General features: G+C 32.6%; 6 protein-coding genes and 1 pseudogene across 6 annotated transcripts; 4 read left to right on the top strand and 3 right to left on the bottom strand.

Annotated features, from left to right (window-relative positions):
- The first annotated feature begins 37 nt into the window (after positions 1-37).
- On the top strand, positions 38-968 carry LOC107003509 (auxin-responsive protein SAUR21-like). The gene has a single exon (XM_027913137.1). The coding sequence runs from the start codon at positions 315-317 to the stop codon at positions 789-791; it is 477 nt and encodes a 158-aa protein (XP_027768938.1). The 5' UTR covers positions 38-314; the 3' UTR covers positions 792-968.
- Positions 969-1,831: 863 nt separating this feature from the next.
- Positions 1,832-2,245, bottom strand: LOC114074900 (auxin-responsive protein SAUR68-like). Its single transcript, XM_027913051.1, has one exon. It carries the CDS (start codon positions 2,243-2,245, stop codon positions 1,832-1,834), a length of 414 nt encoding a protein of 137 aa, XP_027768852.1.
- A 51-nt stretch (positions 2,246-2,296) lies between these two features.
- LOC107003508 (auxin-responsive protein SAUR21-like) lies at positions 2,297-3,277 on the top strand. The gene has a single exon (XM_027913138.1). It carries the CDS (start codon positions 2,674-2,676, stop codon positions 3,103-3,105), a length of 432 nt encoding a protein of 143 aa, XP_027768939.1. The 5' UTR covers positions 2,297-2,673; the 3' UTR covers positions 3,106-3,277.
- Positions 3,278-3,936: 659 nt separating this feature from the next.
- Positions 3,937-4,588, bottom strand: LOC107003506 (auxin-responsive protein SAUR68-like). The gene has a single exon (XM_015201849.2). The coding sequence runs from the start codon at positions 4,501-4,503 to the stop codon at positions 4,057-4,059; it is 447 nt and encodes a 148-aa protein (XP_015057335.1). The 5' UTR covers positions 4,504-4,588; the 3' UTR covers positions 3,937-4,056.
- A 1,128-nt stretch (positions 4,589-5,716) lies between these two features.
- On the bottom strand, positions 5,717-6,537 carry LOC107004103 (auxin-responsive protein SAUR68-like). The gene has a single exon (XM_015202336.2). It carries the CDS (start codon positions 6,343-6,345, stop codon positions 5,899-5,901), a length of 447 nt encoding a protein of 148 aa, XP_015057822.1. The 5' UTR covers positions 6,346-6,537; the 3' UTR covers positions 5,717-5,898.
- Positions 6,538-8,119: 1,582 nt separating this feature from the next.
- On the top strand, positions 8,120-10,689 carry LOC107003374 (UPF0678 fatty acid-binding protein-like protein At1g79260). The gene is made up of 4 exons (XM_015201689.2): positions 8,120-8,369; positions 9,179-9,319; positions 9,917-9,985; positions 10,348-10,689. The coding sequence occupies exons 1-4, from the start codon at positions 8,205-8,207 to the stop codon at positions 10,465-10,467; spliced, it is 495 nt and encodes a 164-aa protein (XP_015057175.1). The 5' UTR covers positions 8,120-8,204; the 3' UTR covers positions 10,468-10,689.
- Positions 10,690-15,935: 5,246 nt separating this feature from the next.
- Positions 15,936-16,679, top strand: LOC107004403 (annotated as a pseudogene).
- The last annotated feature ends 2,642 nt before the right edge of the window (positions 16,680-19,321 follow it).

The following is a 19,321-nucleotide window of genomic DNA, read 5'->3' as shown; positions in this document are numbered from 1 at the left end:
GAGCTGATAAGTTTGTTAGGCAAAGCCATGTGCTGATGCCTGCTTCCCATGTTAATATGGGGCCTTGAGTTTGTGGATGAAACAAAGTTTGAATACAAAAGACGATAAGTTTCTTCATTGCTGGTGAGAAGCAAAACCATGTTCTTCTCTCTTCTTTGTCATGTAGATAGGTGACCTTTAGATTTCCATCTTTGCATCAAATTCATCAATCCTTATTGATTTTATTTTGAGGGTGTCCGTAAAAAAAAATTGGGGCCTAATTTATTGTTTGAGCACTTGACAATAACATGGTACGCAAAGCCATGTGAAGCTTCATGTGCTATTGTCTCTCATCACCAGTGGCCACCAAATTCTCTTTCACATTTTATTTGAATATCAAACTTACCACTTATTTTGTATATATACATAGAAAGTTTTTCTATGCAAAACACAAGTCTCACTTGCTGTGTATTACTCAAAATACTTCATTCCTTTTCTTTTTCACTCATCATTTGAAGTTACAAAAGTATCTCGCAATGGGTATCAAAATGAGTCCTCTTATTCAAGGTACTAGAATATTGAGGAGGTTTTCAAATTCCGGAGGTGTTCCCAAAGGACATTGTGCTGTATATGTAGGAGAGAGCCAGAAGAAGAGATTTGTTGTACCAATATCTTACTTGAGCGAGCCTTTATTTCAAGACTTGTTAACTCAAGCTGAAGAGCAGTTTGGCTTCGATCATCCAATGGGCGGTCTCACAATACCTTGCAAAGAAGACGTGTTTGTTGATCTCACATCCCGTTTGAGATCATGAATCGTATCAAAGTGCAAATTTTCTTGCACAAGAAATTTTGTAGATTAGTAGACTTTAGATTTTAGAAAGAGGAGATTTAGAGAGGAAGTTTAATTTACTGTATAGTTCAGAAACACAAAATCAATAGAAATTGTTTCCATGATCATTTATGAATAGCAGAAGTGCTTTTTCTTATAATCACTACTTTGCTTATATTTTCTAAAACAATGCTGTTATTCATTTAGAATTGCACTGTCATGTGGAGCAAACTAGCTCATCCAAGAAAGTATCGTTTTAGCGGAATGAGAATGATAACTGTGATAAGTAACAAGAAATTACGTAGCGGAACCAAGTCATCAGCTTTATCAATACTTGATGCTTTAAATTTTTAGGATGTCCTTGATTCCGAGTTATGAGAATTGAGAAGCAATGAGGGCTACTGTTCAACAAGTTTAGTGTCTGTATATTTGGATAAACTTTTAGATGTAAGACTTGTCATAAACTTTTAGATGTAAGACTTGCCATAAAACTTTCCTCTTCTGTGCATTTCTCAAGATTATGTGTTACTTATTTATTCTTTTAACATCAGTTAGCGTTAAGGACGTCCACAGATGTTTCAGTATCATACTTGAGTCTTCCCCTAGATTTCAAATTTAGCTCATATGTTTTATCACCTAATTGCTTCTGAAGATACCACAAAATGTTCACACAGGATGCTAACTTAGAAGACAAGCCCCACGATACTTCAGAAAAGCCTGATTAGAACATACATAAAATTAGGCATAGTTGATTGATTGATCATTTAGACCTTATTTGATGAAGGAGGTACCACAGTAAGTCAAATGCTTGCGATAAACAAAGTGGTGTAATACATAAGTGGTACCAATTCAGGATCAGATTGTTAAGTCTACTGATAACCAAATATAAAAGTGAAAACTGTGGATATATATGGTAAATTTTCTGATAAAATAATATTCAATCTGTATGATGTGCTTTACAATTGTGTTCTTCAGTCTATGCCCTATCTAAACAATATTTTGAGCTAGCATGTTGATTATGACTCAACAAACAAGAAGTAGTTTGTTTCCACTTTCTTGGTGTGAATATGAAGTTGAATAGCAACATGAAGGAATTGAGAGGAGCAACCCTTTGTGAAGATCTCCTGCAGTTACACATTTTTTAACTAGCGAAATGATGTAGTCCATGAAGGCTGAATCACAAGGTAATGTAATAGGACCACCACTCGGCAGCCCAAATTCTTCTTCGGACATGTTTAAAAGTTGCTGAATGGACTCATATTCAAGATAAGCCAAGGGAATCACGAAGCGTACTTGATCGATTGTATATAATACAAAATGGCCTTTTTCAACAATAGAGGATGTGGATGTACTGCAACTGTCTGCATCGCTACTATTTCCTGGAAATGAAATCCTCTTCCTCTGCATGGCTGCAAACTTCTGCCATTTCTTAACCATTTTGATGAGTTTCTTAGTACTGAATTTTTTGTTTGGAAGATCAGAAAAAAGAAAGCTATTTAGAGAGACTTTTGATGGCTGAACTTATAATGCTTGTGCTTGATGATGAAAAGGATCATGAAAGAGGGCTTATTTATACAAGAAGAGCTGATAAGTTTGTTAGGCAAAGCCATGTGCTGATGCCTGTTGGCCTAGTTGGTATTTCTCAGCAATGGCAATAATTTGAGAAACAAAACCATGTTCTGCTCTCTTCTTTGTCATGTAGATTGGTGACCTTTAGATTTCCATCTCGGCATCAACTCATCGATTCTTGTGGATTTTATTTCAAATAAAAGAGGGGCCTAATGTCATTCTTCTACACATTTCCTGTCTGAATACTTGATAATATATAATAGAGTAAGCAAAACCATGTGAAGCTTCATGTGCCAATGTCTCTCACTAGTGGCCACCAAATCCTCTTCGTATATATACACACACATAGAAAGTTTTTTTATGCAAAACACAAGTTTCACTTGCTGTGTATTTCTCAAAATCTTTCATTCTTTCTTTCAAGTCATCATTTGAAGTTACAAAAGAGTCTCACTATGGGTATCAAAATGAGTCCCCTTATTCAAGGTACAAGAATCTTGAGGAGATTTTCAAATTCCATAGGTGGTCCTAAAGGTCATTGTGCAGTATATGTAGGAGAGAGCCAAAAGAAGAGATTCATCGTGCCAATATCTTACTTGAGCCAGCCTTTATTTCAAGACTTGTTAACTCAAGCTGAAGAACAGTTTGGCTTCGATCATCCAATGGGTGGTCTAACAATACCTTGCAAGGAAGACATGTTTATTAATCTCACATCCCGCTTGAGATCATGAGTAGTATCAAAGTGCAAAGTCTCTTGCATAGAAATTTTGTAAATTAGTAGACTTAGATACTAGAAATAGGAGATTTAAAGAGGAAATTTTACTGTATAGTTTAGAAACACAAAATCAATAGAATTTGTTTCCATGATCAATTTATGAATAGCAGAAGTGTTTTTTCTTATTATCACTATTTTGTTTACATTTTCTAAAACAATGCTGTTATTCATTTAAAATTGCACTGTGTGGATCAAACTATCACATCTTAGAAAGTATCGTTTGTGATAAGTAACAAGAATTACGTAGCTGAACCAAGTCATCAGCTTTATCTATACTTGAGGTTTTAAATTTTTAGGATGTCCTTGATTCCAAGTTATGAGAATTGAGAAGCAATGAGGCCTAGTATTCAACAAGTATAGTGTAAGACTTGTTCATAAACTTGTTCATACACACTGCAAAAACTTCCCTTTTCTGTGCATTTCTCAAAAATCACATCTTGAAAGAACGTCTGCAGTTGTTCCAATATCATACTTGAGTCTTCCTTTATATTTCAAGATTTATTAGCTCATATTGTATGTCACCTAATTGGTTCTGAAAATACAACAAATTGTTTACATCGGATGCTAACTTTGAAGACAAGCCCTGCGATACTTAAGATACTAATGCATATACATAAAAGGAGGCATATTTGATTGATTGATCATTTAGACCTCATTAGATCAAAGAGGTACTTCTGTAAGTGAAATGCGTGTGATAAAAAAAGTAGTGTTAATACATAAGAGGTACCAATGGAGGATTAGATTGTTAAGTATTCTCATGATCAAATGTAAAAGTGAAAGCAGTGGATATGGTAAATTTTTTGTGATAAAATAATATTCATTAAACTGTATGATGTGCTTTACAATAATGTTCATCAGTGTATGCCCTGTCTAAAAAACTATTTTCAGCTAGAATGTTGATTATGACTCAACAAACAAGAAGCTGTTGGATTCCACTTTCTTGGTGCAAAGAAGAAGTCGAACTGCAAGAAGAAGGAATTGATAGGAGCAATGCTTTGTGAAGATCTCCAGCAGTTACGCCTTTCTTGATTAGCGAAATGATGTAGTCCATGAAGGCTGAATCACAGGGTAATGTAATAGGACCACCACTCGGCAGCCCAAATTCTTCTTCAGACATGTTCAAGAGTTGCTTAATGATCTCATTTTCAAGGTAAACCAATGGAATGACAAATCGTGCTTGATCGACTGTATATACTACAAAATGGCCTTTTTCAACTGTAGAAGATGAAGCCGTACTGCAACTGTCTGCATCGCTAACATTTCTTGGAAACGAAATCCTCTTCCTCTGCATGGCTGCAAATTTCTGCCATTTCCTAGCCATTTTGATGAGTTTCTTGGTACTAATCATTGTCATTTTCTTTTCTAGAAGATGAAAACAAGAAACTAATTGATGGCTGAATTGATAATGCTTGTGTTTGATGATGAAAGGGTTCAAGAAAGAGGGATCATTTATACAAGTTGAACTGATAAGTTCGTGAGGCAAATCCATGTGCTGATGCCTGTTCGCCACGTTCATATGGGGCCTTAAATTTGTGGATGAATCTAAGTTGAAAATAAAAGATGATAAGTTTCTTCCTTTGTTATCTTTAATCAACTAGGCCTACTTGGTATTTCTTAGAAAAACCATGTTGTGCTCTCTTCTTTGTCATGTAGATAGGTGACTTCATCAATCCTTGTAGATTTTATTTCAAATAAACGCGGGGCCTAATGTTGTTCTTCTACAAATTTATTGTTGATAATGATAGAGTAAGCAAAACCATGTGAAGTTTCATGTGCCATTGTCTCTCACCAGTGGCCACCAAATTCTCTTCATCATTAAATTTGGATATGAAACTTACCACTAAATTTGGTTATATACATATATAAAGAAAGTTTTTTATGCAATACACAAGTCTCAGTTGCTGTCTATTTCTCGGTATCCTTAATTCTTTTTAAGTCATAATTTGAAGTTACAAAGTATCTCACTATGGGTACCAAAATGGTTCCCCTTATTCAAGATACTAGAATCTTGAGTTTTTCAAATTCTGGAGATGTTGCCAAAGGTCATTGTACAGTATATGTAGGAGACAGAAAAAAGTTTTTTAGGCAAGTAATTAAACACCTGTATGCAATCCAAGAAAGTGTCATTTAGCGGAATAAGAATTGACAGTTGCACTAACTAACAATAAATTACATATACAAAATAGTTGAGCAGAAAACAATGTACAGAGGGTAAATGGTTTATCTACTTAAGGGTGTCCTTGATTCTAAGTCACGAGAAGCAACGAGGCCACCTACTATTGTTCTTCAACAAGTTAAACCGTTAAACTTCTGAATACTTAATTTTTTTCTTGACAGATAAACTTCTTGATGTGAGATTCTCCATTAACTAGCGTATACAAAATATTTTAGCAGAACACAGTGCGAGAAGCTTTCCTTTTCTGTGTATTTCTCAAAATAATTGTTTTTTTTGTATGTTCTTAGTTCATCATTTAGAATTAAAAGAACATATCTTGAATGAATGAGAATCAAAGTGAATCCACTTTGAATGAAGAGTCGATATCTTAGTGGTGTTAATACATATGATGTGCCAAACGAAGATTAGATTGTTAAGTCTTCTCATAACCAAATGTACAAGAGAAAAGCCATGGATATGGTAAATTTTCTCTGATACAATAATATTCATCAAACTGTATGATGTGCTTTACAATAATGTTCATCAGTGTATGCCCTATCTAAAAAACTATTTACAGATAGCATGTTTTATGACTCAACAAACAAGAAGCTGCTGGTTTCCACTTTCTCGGTACAAAGAAGAAGTCGAAAAACAACTAGTAGGAATTGATAGGAGCAATGCTTTGTGAAGATCTCCTGCAGTTACGCCTTCCCTTATTAGCGAAATGATGTAGTCCATGAAGACTGAATCACAAGGTAATGTAATAGGACCACCACTCGGCAGCCCAAATTCTTCTTCAGACATTTTCAATAGTTGCCTAATGACTTCGATTTCAAGGTAAGCCAATGGAATGATAAAGCGTGCTTGATCGGCTGTGTATACTACAAAATGTCCTTTTTCAACTATAGACGATGAAGACGTACTACAACTATCTGCATCGCTAACATTCCTTACAAACGAAATCCTCTTCCTCTGCATTGCTGCAAACTTCTGCCATTTCCTAGCCATTTTGATGAGTTTCTTGGTACTAATCATCGCCATTTTCTTTTCCGGAAGATTGAAAACCAGAAAGTAAATAACAAATTTAGAAACTTTTGATGGCTGAACTTATAATGCTTGTGCTTGATGATGAAAAGGCTCATGAAAGAGGGCTTATTTATACAAGTTGAGCTAATAAGCTTGTCAAACAAAGTCATGTGCTGATGCCTGTTGGCCATGATCATATGGGGCCTAAAATTTGTGGATGAAGCTAAGTTTGAAAGTAAAAGATGATAAAGTTTTTTCTTTCTAACTCAGAAATGCCAATAGAAGCAAAACCATGTTCTGTTCTCAATCTTTGTCATGTAGATAGGTGACCTATAGATTTCCAACTTGGCTACAAAAACCATGTGCCTTTGTCACCAATTTCTTTGACTACCACTAAATATTTGGATATGAAACTTGTCATAAACTTGTATATATATGCACACTGGTCTCCATTCTTTCTTTAGGTCTTTGTACAATTTTTTAAGTTACAAAGATGACTAAACCAAATATTTTATACAATTGCTAAAAGGCATGCTACAACTTAATTAGCCCTTAAAAATTATTTAATACAAAAATTTCCTCTTTAACTTGATATCATTTCATATTTATGCCCTTCAACTTTGTGTATGCACAAGTAGATAGTTAAACTTGTATAAAATTGAACAAATAGACACAAACGTCTTACATGACATCACTTTAAAGTTTCAAGTACAAAACTATAATGATAATAAAAGGCATAATACATATATTACACCTTAAACTTGGCTTTAAATTTTAACTTTGACCTCCAACTTTCATAATGCACAAATAGGCACTTTAACTATCCAATTTTTAAATAAATAAACACATGAGTCCTACATGGCAAAATACACGTAGGACACCACGTAGGACAAAAAATGACATGTTGGATGACATGTAGGACTTGTGTGTTTATTTGTTCAAGTTTATGCAAGTTTAAGTGTCTACTTGTGCACACCCAAAGTTGAAGGGCATAAATGTGATTCGAAGCCAAGTTAAAGGGCATATTTATGTATTATGCCATAATAAAAACACACACTTAAAATATTATATTTTCGGTGAGTTACATATTTTAATTATTAATCGTATGTGTTTTTTATCTGAAACTATCATCACGATTTATCGAAACACACCTCAAAGCTGAATTAATCAAATATTGAATACAATTGCTAAAAGGCATGCTAAAACTTAATTAGCCCTTAAAAATTGGCATAATACATAATATACCTTTGAACTTGACCTCATTTTACATTTATATCCTCTACCTTTGAGTGTACAGAAATAGACATTTAAGCTTGTATAAAATTGAACAAATAGTCACAAACATCTTACATGATATCCAACACAAAATTTATGTCCTACGTGGTGTCCTATGTGATACATAGGACTCGTGTATCTATTTATTCAACTTTATACAAGTTTAAATCTTTATTTGTGCACATTTAAAGTTGGAGAGCATAAACGTAAAAATAACAATAAGTTAAATGATATGTTTATTAAAAAATTTATCCACATGACAACTTGCTTATTATATATAAGGCTTTTTATATATATATATATATATAAAATTTTAAGTAGAAAATGCAAACACTTTATAGTTCACATTAAAAACTCACAAAAAAAAAACCATACTTCAGATATATTTTTACTTTACCTATTATTTGTATTTATGTAGTAGTTTTTTTAAAATTTTGTATCTTAAATCAAAGTGTATTGTAAAGCAAAAATTTACTTAGTCAACGCATGTAATTAATTATAAGCAGCCGCCCAAATAGTATTTACTTTTTAGTCAAAAGAAAATATAATCTTCAAATTGAGCTGAAAAACGAGAAATAAAATAAGAAGCAATCGGAAAAATGGCCGCCGGCACGGCAAATCTATCGGAAAAAATGGTGCATCCGGCCGTAAAACCTTTATCTGACCTGCTTGGTACTTGGAAAGGTGAAGGCGAAGGCTTTTTCCCTACAATTTCTTCCTTCAATTACTCCGAAGAACTCCAATTTACTCACTCTCCGAACAAGGTTAGGTCCCAAATAATTCCTCCGTTTCAATTTATTTGTCATTTGATACAAAATTTAAGAAATTGAACAAGATTTTTTGAATTTTATAATCTTAAATTAAAATTACCTAGAATGTACTGGAATGTATGCGTAAAGTTAGATTTAAAGAGTTGACGAGAAAGGAAAGGTGTATTTTTTAAACGGACTAAAAAGATAAGTAAGATAAATAAATTAAAATCGGAAGAGTATTTGTTGAAAATTTTTAGTGATCTTTTTTCTGGTATATTGTAGAAATTTTAGTGATTTTTTTTTTATTTACACTTCTTATGTCCTAATTGTTCCCTTTTGGTATGTTTATGGAAAAGGGCAGATTGTTATATTTAGAAATAATTTAACTTTAAATTTCTCGTTTTGGGACGAGAAGGGGGAATGTATACAGAAAAGACGGTACTTTTAGTATCAGTAAGTGATTAGTTAATGATTTAGCGAGTCCTTTTTAACCCGATGAACTATTGACACCGTCACATAAATATTTATGGTTGTTTTAGATCATAAGTTTCAAATTTGTTTCTTTAAACTCGATGCCTAGTCAAATGGTGTTATAAAAATGGGATGGAGGGAGTAATATATATATATACATTGTTTGAGTCTCCCTAAAAAAAGGGAATCTTGTAATAAATGGGGTTCACAAAATTGTGTTAAGTGACATGTTCAAGTTCCAAGTGTTCCATTCTTGCATTTTTTTTTCCGAATCCCTTTATTAGAATTACTGGCGCTGTCACTATACATGCGATGATCTTTTTTGCCTAAACTTTTATTCTTTTTATCAGCCTGTGATAGCTTATTCTCAAAAGACATGGAACTTGAAATCTGGACAACCTATGCATTCTGAGAGCGGATACTGGAGACCTAAACCCGATGGGACCATTGAAGTCGTCATTGCTCAGAGCACTGGTCTTGTTGAAGTCCAGGTGATTTACTTATGAGTAGAACCGTTTTACATTGTCAGTGAATGATAAGTTAAATCATGTGTATGATTCACGAGTCATGCCTCGGACATGTTATCTGCTTTTTAGATGTGCTAAGGACATGTTGTTTTTTGGCATAATATATATATTGGATTCTAAACTTGACTTCAAATTTTAACTTTGACCTCCAACTTTCATAATGCACAAACAGACACTTTAACTATCCAACTTTTAAATAAATAAACACATGAGTTCCTACATAGCACAATACACGTAAGACACGTAGGACAAAAAATGACATGTGTGTCTATTTGTTCAACTTTATACTAGTTTAAGTATCTAGTTGTGCACACCCAAAGTTGAAGGCTATAAATGTAAATCGAAGCCAAGTTAAAGGGCATATTTATGTATTATGCCTTGTTTTTTCCTTGTTTGAGTCTGCGATTCTAATATTGAGATGGTACTTCGAAGTGACTTTTGATGTTAAAAAAACAAGACTCGTTGACAATCTGGGAGGTCAATTGTATATGTCGGCGTGTTAAGTTTGTTTATCCATTTTGGTTAACCATAAAACATAATATTTCTACTTTCATTCTACAGAAAGGAACATTTGACATGAAAGAGGGAGTTGTGAAGCTTAAAAGCGAACTGGTTGGCAATGCTTCCAAGGTAATCTCCTCTAGCAAGTTTTATCTGGGTTTTTTTTCTACCTTCATCTTTGACCTTTAAATGCGCTTGTCCACCTTTATAATAGAGTTACGAGTTTTCATCTCCCTTATGTTTTCTAGGATGTAAAGTTAAAGTAGAAACTGAACTCTTGAAACATATATGTGTCGGATTTGACATGAAGAAAGTTACAAAGAAAAAGTAAAGTTAGCATTTTCTACAAGTATCATCTTGCAAGATGATGTTTATCGAAATGGTTTCAACTTTTAAGTATCGTATTAAAGTTTAGGGAAAAAAGGCCTTTGATTGTTGGTGGAGATTGGTGTTTGACTAATAATGTGATCCTTCGCTCACCTGATGAACAGGTCAAGGAGATAACTCGAGTTTTTAAAGTGGAGAATTGTGAACTATCATATGTTGTGGAGATGGCCACCAGTCTAACTGATCTTCAGCCTCATCTCACAGCCTCTCTTAAGAAGCTCTAGGCAGGCAGCACGTTCATGACCGGTGATGTCAGTATCTATACTACATCTCTGACACACTTGTTAACTAATGTTTGTGTATTGACATTTTACCAGAAGTATGATATTGAATGTTAATTGCAAGATGAAACTCCTATTCCCTTCTGTAATAATACAAGATTACAGTTGCCTATTTTTCAAGTGCTATACTATCTGTATTGAGCTATCATTTACAAAACATGATCATTTCATGACTCAAACAAGAATCTGTTGGTTTCTAATTTTTTGGTGCAAAGAGGAATTAAAGTTGAACTGCAACACGAAGGAATTGAGAGGAGCAACGCCCTCTGAAGATCTCCAGCAGCTACACTTTTCTTGATTCGTGAAATGATGTAGTTCATGAAGCCTGAATCACAGGGTAATGTAATATGGCCACCACTCGGTAGCCCAAACTCTTCTTCAGACATGTTTAAAAGTTGTGCAACAGCCTCATTTTCAAGGTAAGTCAACGGAAGGACAAACCGTGCTTGATCAGCTGTATTTCAACTCTAGAGGTGAGGATATACTGTAGCTCTTTGCTTCACTTCCATTTCTCGGAAATGAAATCCTCTTCCTCTGCTTGGCTGCAAAGCTCTGCCATCTCTTGGCCATGTTGATGAGTTTCTTAGTACTGACCATCTTCGTATCTCTGGAACTGGAAACAAAAACACAAGTATCTGACATTCAAAAGACTTCTCATTTTCTGTGTAGTTCTCAAAGTTCTTGTTGTTTATACTCATCATTTAGAAATACATCATATCTCTTGAGATAATGGGTATCAAAGTGACTCCTTTTATTCAATCTAATCGAATCCTAAGGAGATTTTCAACAGGTGTTCCAAAAGGGCACTGTGTAGTATATGTAGGAGAGAGCCAGAAGAAGAGATTCGTCGTGCCAATATCATACCTGAGCCAGCCTTTATTTCAAGACTTTTTAGCTCAAGCTGAAGAAGAGTTTGTCTTTGATCATCCAAGAGTTTGGCCTCAGTTGGCAAGTAAACACCCCAACTTTGAATATGTACGTTCAAACAACTCAACTCGTCTCAACTGTGTCAGTTGAACACTCCGACTTGCAAACAATCATCTAAACACCTCTAAAAATTTGTGTGGCACATCAACGTCATGTGTCCATGAGAAACAACGATGACAAGTTGGAGTATTTAGTTGTTAGTTGAGACCAAAGTCAATGTGTTTAGATTTGCATTCTCAAAGTTAATTAAGAATACTTACTTGTCAGCTAGCTAAGGTCAATGTATTATGCTTAATTTCAAAATTTATTATCTCGCTTAACTTCTAACTCGTTATAATTGTGTTTGGTCAAACTTTCAAAAAGTCTTACTTTTGAATAGCAATTAATAATTGATAAATCAACTTCTTTGAACTTGAAAATTCTTATGATTTTTCTAATCGCCGCTCTAAAAGACCTATCTGTTTAGAATAATTGGTTCATGTATTGGATTCAATGGTGTGATAGACTAACATGTATGATATAAATACTTCAGTTTACATTAGCAATCCTCTTTTGAGCGAGTATTTCAACCCTCGTGTATGACGCTAGTAGAATTGGGAAATTGTCTAGACTTTACCTTACCTAGATCGCGCTTGTTTACACCAGACACCATATATTTTTTTTTTTCAATTTTCATGTCATTTAGGTTTCAATTTTCTTGCTACAAAGAAGAGGCTGAACAAGGTACACTTTTTGGGATGTTCAGGAATTGGTAAAATCATCAAGGTTTTATAGTCAAATTTTAGCATTGTTTAGATACTCACTTTATTTATTTTTGTAATAATGATCGAGACCTATGCATTTTATAATGAATTTAAGCATTTCTATAGTTATAATTTTAAAACTTCTATATTATGATTTTTTTAATGAAATTTTTGGATATTTGTACTTTTAAGGTTCTCAGTTGATACAAAATGAAGATTTTGCATATGCATGCGCAGTATGAGAATTGGATTATATATTTGCACCAAATGATTTAATTAGTCTATGTAACCATATAATTATTTGATATTGTAATCCTTTTATTTCTTTTGTTTTATATATATGCAGTTTATTTCGTCATCAGTATTTTAATTTGGTATTATATTTTACACATCAAATTATGCAAATATTCTAAATTTGAGATTAAATGTAGAAGCTATAGTTATAGTCTCATAATTTAGTTGAGTATATATACCAGATTGTCACATCTGATGTAGGTTGCGAAAATGAATTTTTTTTATTAGATTATATTTTTGTGTTCATATACGTATATGGATACACATGCAAAAATATGATTGGATCTAAAATTTATCTTTTTGGGGGGAAGGAGCATTTACGTGTAAATTATTATTTACGTAGACAAATACATCTCAAATTTAATATAAAAGTTATATGGAATGTTCTAAAAAAAATATTTCTTTAAAGAAATATTCTATTCTTTAACATCATAAGGTGACATATATGCATATATAATATAAAGTAACTACTATAAATAGTATCACAACTACTTTAATTTATATTTCAACTCTGAAAATATTACATTTCATTTTTAATGCAATTCTTCATGCTTAGAAACTTATATTTATCATATATTTTGATTTCTTTTTTAATATCTAACATATCAGTTGAAATTGTATAAAAAATTCTCGAAAATGAGCAACAAGTTTATAATGGTACTATTCTTTCTGATTTTCTGTATAGATGATTTCTTGAATCTATGTGTGTGGATGATAAGTTAAAATACATGAAATTTCTTACTAATTGATTGTCATTTCGGTTCATAAGGATTTCAAAAAAATTGTTTAGCACTAGACAGTGATCTTACAAATACAGCAAACATTAATCAACGTGTTGTGCATTATGTTTTACCCAATGCTATCAAGGAATAAACCCCTTGTATAAATAGCAGTCAAGCACAAAACTACACAATTATACTTATTTTGTTAAAACTAGAAATAGGTACAGTCAAGTATAAATGATTGTATGTCAAAGTTACATGTTGAGCGTTGTTTCTTTTCTCATTTTTAATGTCAATAAATTCTGAAACATAAGTGTAGAGAAGTAGGGAAACACGCATGCTATATGTATCAACATTGATTATTGTGTTTGTCTTTGAAAAAAGAGAAAATGCATAAGTATTCCTAGACTAAGATTGAAATTTCAGAGACACATCTTAACTAAACTAAGGTCCTATTATTTCTGAACTTTTTTTTTTGTAATTTTTACACCTTTTGTCTTACGTAGCACACTCCGTGACTCTATGCAATTGAGGCGCGTGAGAGATATTTGGATGTCACATAAGCTAAAAAGTGCACAAAATTACCAAAAAAAATAATAAGTTCATGAGGTAATAGGACCTTAGTTTAGTTGAGGTGTATCTCTGAGATGTCGGTGATAGTCTAAGGGGTATTTGTACATTTTTCCTTGAAAAAAAAAAGTAAACAATTAGAAGTAAAACGCACACAACCGTTTTATGTGAAAATCCCCTTGCTCAAGGGAAGAAAAAATCACGACTTATACTTACAGAATTTCAACCCAACTCTATTCACTCTAAACGAAGCAAAGATTCACATTACAACCTCTTGTAACCTAGGAATTAAACTCTTAATCTTTCTTCCCCTTGCTGTAGCAACTCTACTAACAGCAAAAGAACTAAGCAATAACTCTATTGCCCACTAAACCAACTAACTCTAGCCGATCTAGACTTCAAGAGAACCAAAGGCGAACTATAGCCACCAACTCAAATCTCAAGGATCGGAGAATGAACAAGTTACTGCACTAAGCAATAACCATGTTGCCTATTAAACCAACTAACTCTAGCTGATATAGACTTTTAACAACCCGACCTGCCTAACTCTAGCTAGGACACGGAATCTTCGACAAACGATCTAGTTCCTTTATAACATAGGTATAGATCATACAATATTGAGCAATGAAATATAAACCCAAACAACGACTAAAAGCCATGATAACTCTTTCAGGTCCAGAGTTTGTTCAATCATCAAAACTTCAGACATAGGGCAAAATAATACAATAATGACCGAACTCCAAGCTGCTCTGTGCTCTTGGTGGTGCAAGTGAAGTGTATCAAACCCCACACACAAATAATGGTGGCACAACCTCAGAATCATCAATGCCACAGCAGCGGGTATGCTTCCATATCTCACATATATCACACGAAACCATCCTTTCACCGTCATCATCCTGAGCACCACCCCTACAGTTCAATATATCCAGTTGTCAGACCCTCCTTCATTTTTCAACTCACTGTCCAAATCCAACCAAAAACATGAAGGAATTGACAGAAGAAGCAACGCGTTGTGAAGATTTCCTGCAGCTATACCGTTCTTGATTAGTGAAACAATATAGTCCATGAAGGCTGAATCACAGGGTAATGTCATAGGGACACAACTTGACAGACAAAACTCTTGTTCAGATATGAATAAAAGTTGCCTAATTAATAACCTCATTTTTAAGATAAGCCAAGGGAATCACGAAACGCCTTTGATCAATTGGTATCCATTTATTCGGGCTAATCGGTTCTTAAGAAGGTGTTCCAAAAGGGCATTGTGCAGTGTATGTAGGAGAGATCCAGAATCATACTTGAGCCAGCCTTTATTTTAAGACTTGTTAACTCGAGCTGAAGAATTTTTTGGCTTCGATCATCCAATGGGTGGTCTCGCAATACGTTGCAAAGAGGACGTGTTTGTTGATCATACTTCCCACTGTGGAGATCATGACACTACATAAAAAATTATCATTAGCGGCAATTAGGAATTAATTGTCGTTAAGAATATATTTTTAGCGGCAATTAGCACTCTTTGTATATGTCCCTAAAGCCTTTAGCGGCATTGGTTCTTGTTGGAATTCGACCCTCCTGAATTCTTTACGGGAACACGTACTGACTACGTGTTTCTGTTTGTTTGAAACTTAACGATAATCAATTCGAACAACACAATAAAATTATTTTTTTTGTTGAGAAGTTCCTTCTTCTCTTTTTCGGCTCTTTCCTTTTTCCATTCTACTTCCCACATAGGACAATCCTTAATCTGATGATCTATTTTACCACATTTGATACAACCTCCGTCTTGTGGTCTCTCAACAATTTTTTCTTTCGTAGGTGATGTTTTCTTTCCAGAATTCAATCCCCTTTTTAAGAATTTCTTGAAGTTTCTTCTTATCAGTGTCAAATCATCATCATCTATATCTGATTCATCACTTTCAGTTGCTTTAAATCCAAGATTTTTCTCTTTGTTTTCTTCACCTCTTTTGTCATCTCATAAGGTTTGAGATTTCTTACTAATTCATCCAAAGTCATATTGGTTCGATCCTTGACTTCTCTGATTGCAGTAACTTTTATTTCCTATGATCTATCCAGAGTCCTTAGAACTTTATCTACATGTTTCTCAGTGGTGTATACTTTTTTCTCTAAAAAAACCTGATTTGATTTAATTATAGTTTCAATGGTTGATTTCGGAGAGAGGCGTCACCACTATGCATCTCAAATTAGATTCCGTTCTCGACCGATATTTAACTTGCATCAGTATAGTAATAGAAGTGGTAATATCAAGAGTGATTTACCTACTTTAGTGCTTCAGTTTACCCTTTTTGCTCGCCAAGAGGCTTGGCGTAAATCACCTGTAAATCAACCCTCAGAACTCATATATCTGAATGAATTTTATAAATTTGAGACAAGATCATGTGAGGTTAAACTACGCCCTTCTCAATACAAGTCACACGACGTGTTTTTCAGTGTTCTTAAAGAACATCTCACAAATTGGGATGCCTATTATGAGGTTTCTGATGACTACGTCATTAAACGAATAATACTTCAGATAGATAAAATTAATGAAATGTGTATCGAAAAGGGGTGGTAATACTAATTGTAAATACTTGTAGTTTTTTCTTGATATTGCTTTGAAATTGGAATATGTTTTGGATGAGAGGATGCGAGGAATACTGTGGCGCTTGAATGGGGGTATGGTGCCTGCTACTAAGACTTCAGTAATGGAGTTGCCACAGAGAATGGAGATCGATGATGATCAATGTTTGAAGGATATTGAATGTGTTATCTGTCTTGAACAACTTGCACTCAAGAAGGAGGGTGGAAAGATCATTTGCATGCCTTGCTCACATAGGTTTCATAAAGATGGTTAGACACCAGCCATTATTGCCCTATTTGCAGCTATGACTTGCCAACACCATGAGAACTTGTTTTCAATACAACTACTGTAATTGAATTGAATTCAACAAGTTTATAATTTCAAGGTGCTTTGAATCTAGGAGAATTTCTTTTTCTTAAACAAATTTTGTGCACACACGTATATCTTATTAATAAAATAAATTCAGGGGTAATAGGTCTTAGTATAATATAAGTGTGTGACTGAGATTTCGGACATAGGTTGAGGGGGTACTTGTGCATTATCTCAAAAAATAAATAACAGTTTTATCAAAGTATATTTTAGAAATTGAAGTACATTAAAAACACAATTTTGTTGAAGTATAAATTAACGAAATTTTGATACTATTTATAATAAATTTCTTTGATCAAAATACACATATGAACCCAAAAATATAATTTGATGAAATTTTTTATTTTCACAACCTACATCAGATGTGGCAATCTGGTGTACTCTAAACTAAATTATGAGAGTATAACTGTAGCTTCTATATTTACTCTAAAATTTTGATTATTTGAATAACTTGACGGGTAAAATAAAGTATCAAATTAAAATATCAATGAAAAAATAAGTTGCACATAATATAATACAATATAAAATAAATAAAAGGATTAATATACCAAATTGTATGATTAAATAGAATAACTAAATCATCCGATGCAAACATACGATACAATTCTTATACTGCACATGCAAAATTTTCATTTTGTATCAAAAGAAAAAAAAAACTCCTAATTGAATTTAAATACAAACCAATTTAATTAGTATTATATGTGATATTAAGTGGTTATTTGGTCTTTTGTCTCAGAGGCTATGTGGATTTTACTTCAACATTTATGGTGTGAGGATTTTATTTAGTCATTTAGACAGTAAATATTCATAATAAAAATTGTGAAAAAAAAATGTGAAATTATTATTGATCATTTTATTGTAATGTAACTTTTCCTTTAAGGCTTTTCCACTTGTAACATGATACATGATTTATTATTTAATGATTGGTTAAATAATTTGTAATATTATTAGTTTAATGTAGGGGCAAAACGATAATTCAACTTTACATGTTAGAGCTTTGTATTTTTAATAATATTAGTTCTCGAACATGTCTGTTGCACGTGCATTTCATGTTATTCAATATGAAACATTTTCAAATGATACAAATAATTTTAGAATAATTGATGCATTACACAAAATTTTGAGGGTGAAAATGTTACTTCTGGTAAAAAATTCAATGCTAATATAAGAATTACTTTATTACAATCCTAAGACTAAGGTTGACATGATAAATAAAATCAGAAATTCTTCTTATTGTATAGGTAAAAGCTTTCCTTTTAATTATTTGGGATGTCCTATATTTATCGATAAAAGAAAAAAGAAGATTTCCTACTTCAATTATATGATTGTCAAATATCTATCACTATGTTTTCATACAAAATGAAAAAAGTGAAACAAAATAATATGTTAATAAGAAAAAAAATGATCGATGAATAAAAAATACATAAGAACTATATTAAGAATTAAGATGATGAAACACAAACTGTAAAGTACTAACGTTTTCTATTCAATTTATAAGAAAGAAATTGTGTACATGAAAAGTTGTGAAAATATGTGTTTAATTGTAGATGCTAAAAAGTTTTACAATTAAAGTCATTAAGAAGTGAAAAATGATAAGTTGTAACATCTAACCATGTATTTGGTCTATTTTAATTGTCATTATTGATTTAACTTTAAAAGTTAATAAAATAACTTTAATTAAAAAGATTAGTGAAGGACATTTTTATAATTCAACTTTGAACCTAAAATTTTTCAACTTTTAGTAATACTAATTTCACGGCACGTGCATTGCACGTGTGTATTGTGTATATAGTATACAATGTTGGAAAATATTATAAATAATACTAAATTAAAGATTTTTAGTAAATAATAACATATGACAAGTGCTATTCAATGATTAATAAAGATTGTTATAGGGTTGTTTGTATTTTGAGATCAAAATGACCAGATATTATTGATACATTTTAAATACATTCAAAGTTTAAATATGGGGAAAAAGTGACACTTCATTAGTCGTACTCTATTTTGTAAACAAATTTAACCAAAAAATTTTAAAAAAATGTCACCAATAGTCTTTCCTCTTAAATATTCATACCTGAAATTTAGTATATACATGACACTAATAAGGATTACCATATATATTTTAATATTTTATCTTTATATGTTATCTATCTTTTATCAATTAATATTTGAGTAAGACTATCATAGAGATGTCATTCTACAAAAAAAAAATGTATTTTAATTTATTGTTATAACGAATGATGGTTAATTTGAGGTCTGAGTGTATGTCCAATATTTCGCTTGATCAATTCTTTGTTTTAGATATACATATATATTTCAGTAGTATAATTTAATTTTAATATATGAACAACATCACCTTTGGTGAAAAATATTTCATTCTTTAAGTTTCTACCTCATTATTTCCTGAATAATTCAATTATTAGTTAGAGATTTTTGAGTTATGTGATAATAACAAATAATCAAGTTCATGTTGGTCTAATATTACTAATAGGGAAAAGGGTCTGATATACCCCTCAACTTTGTCATTTGGAGCTGATATACCCCTCTTTATAAAAGTGGCTCACATATACCCCTGCCGTTACAAAATGGTTCACATA

Source organism: Solanum pennellii, chromosome 11, assembly GCF_001406875.1.
Source record: "Solanum pennellii chromosome 11, SPENNV200".
Taxonomy (NCBI): Eukaryota; Viridiplantae; Streptophyta; class Magnoliopsida; order Solanales; family Solanaceae; genus Solanum; species Solanum pennellii.
Note: the sequence above shows the minus strand (reverse complement) of the source record. Positions and strands in the feature narration are given on the sequence as shown.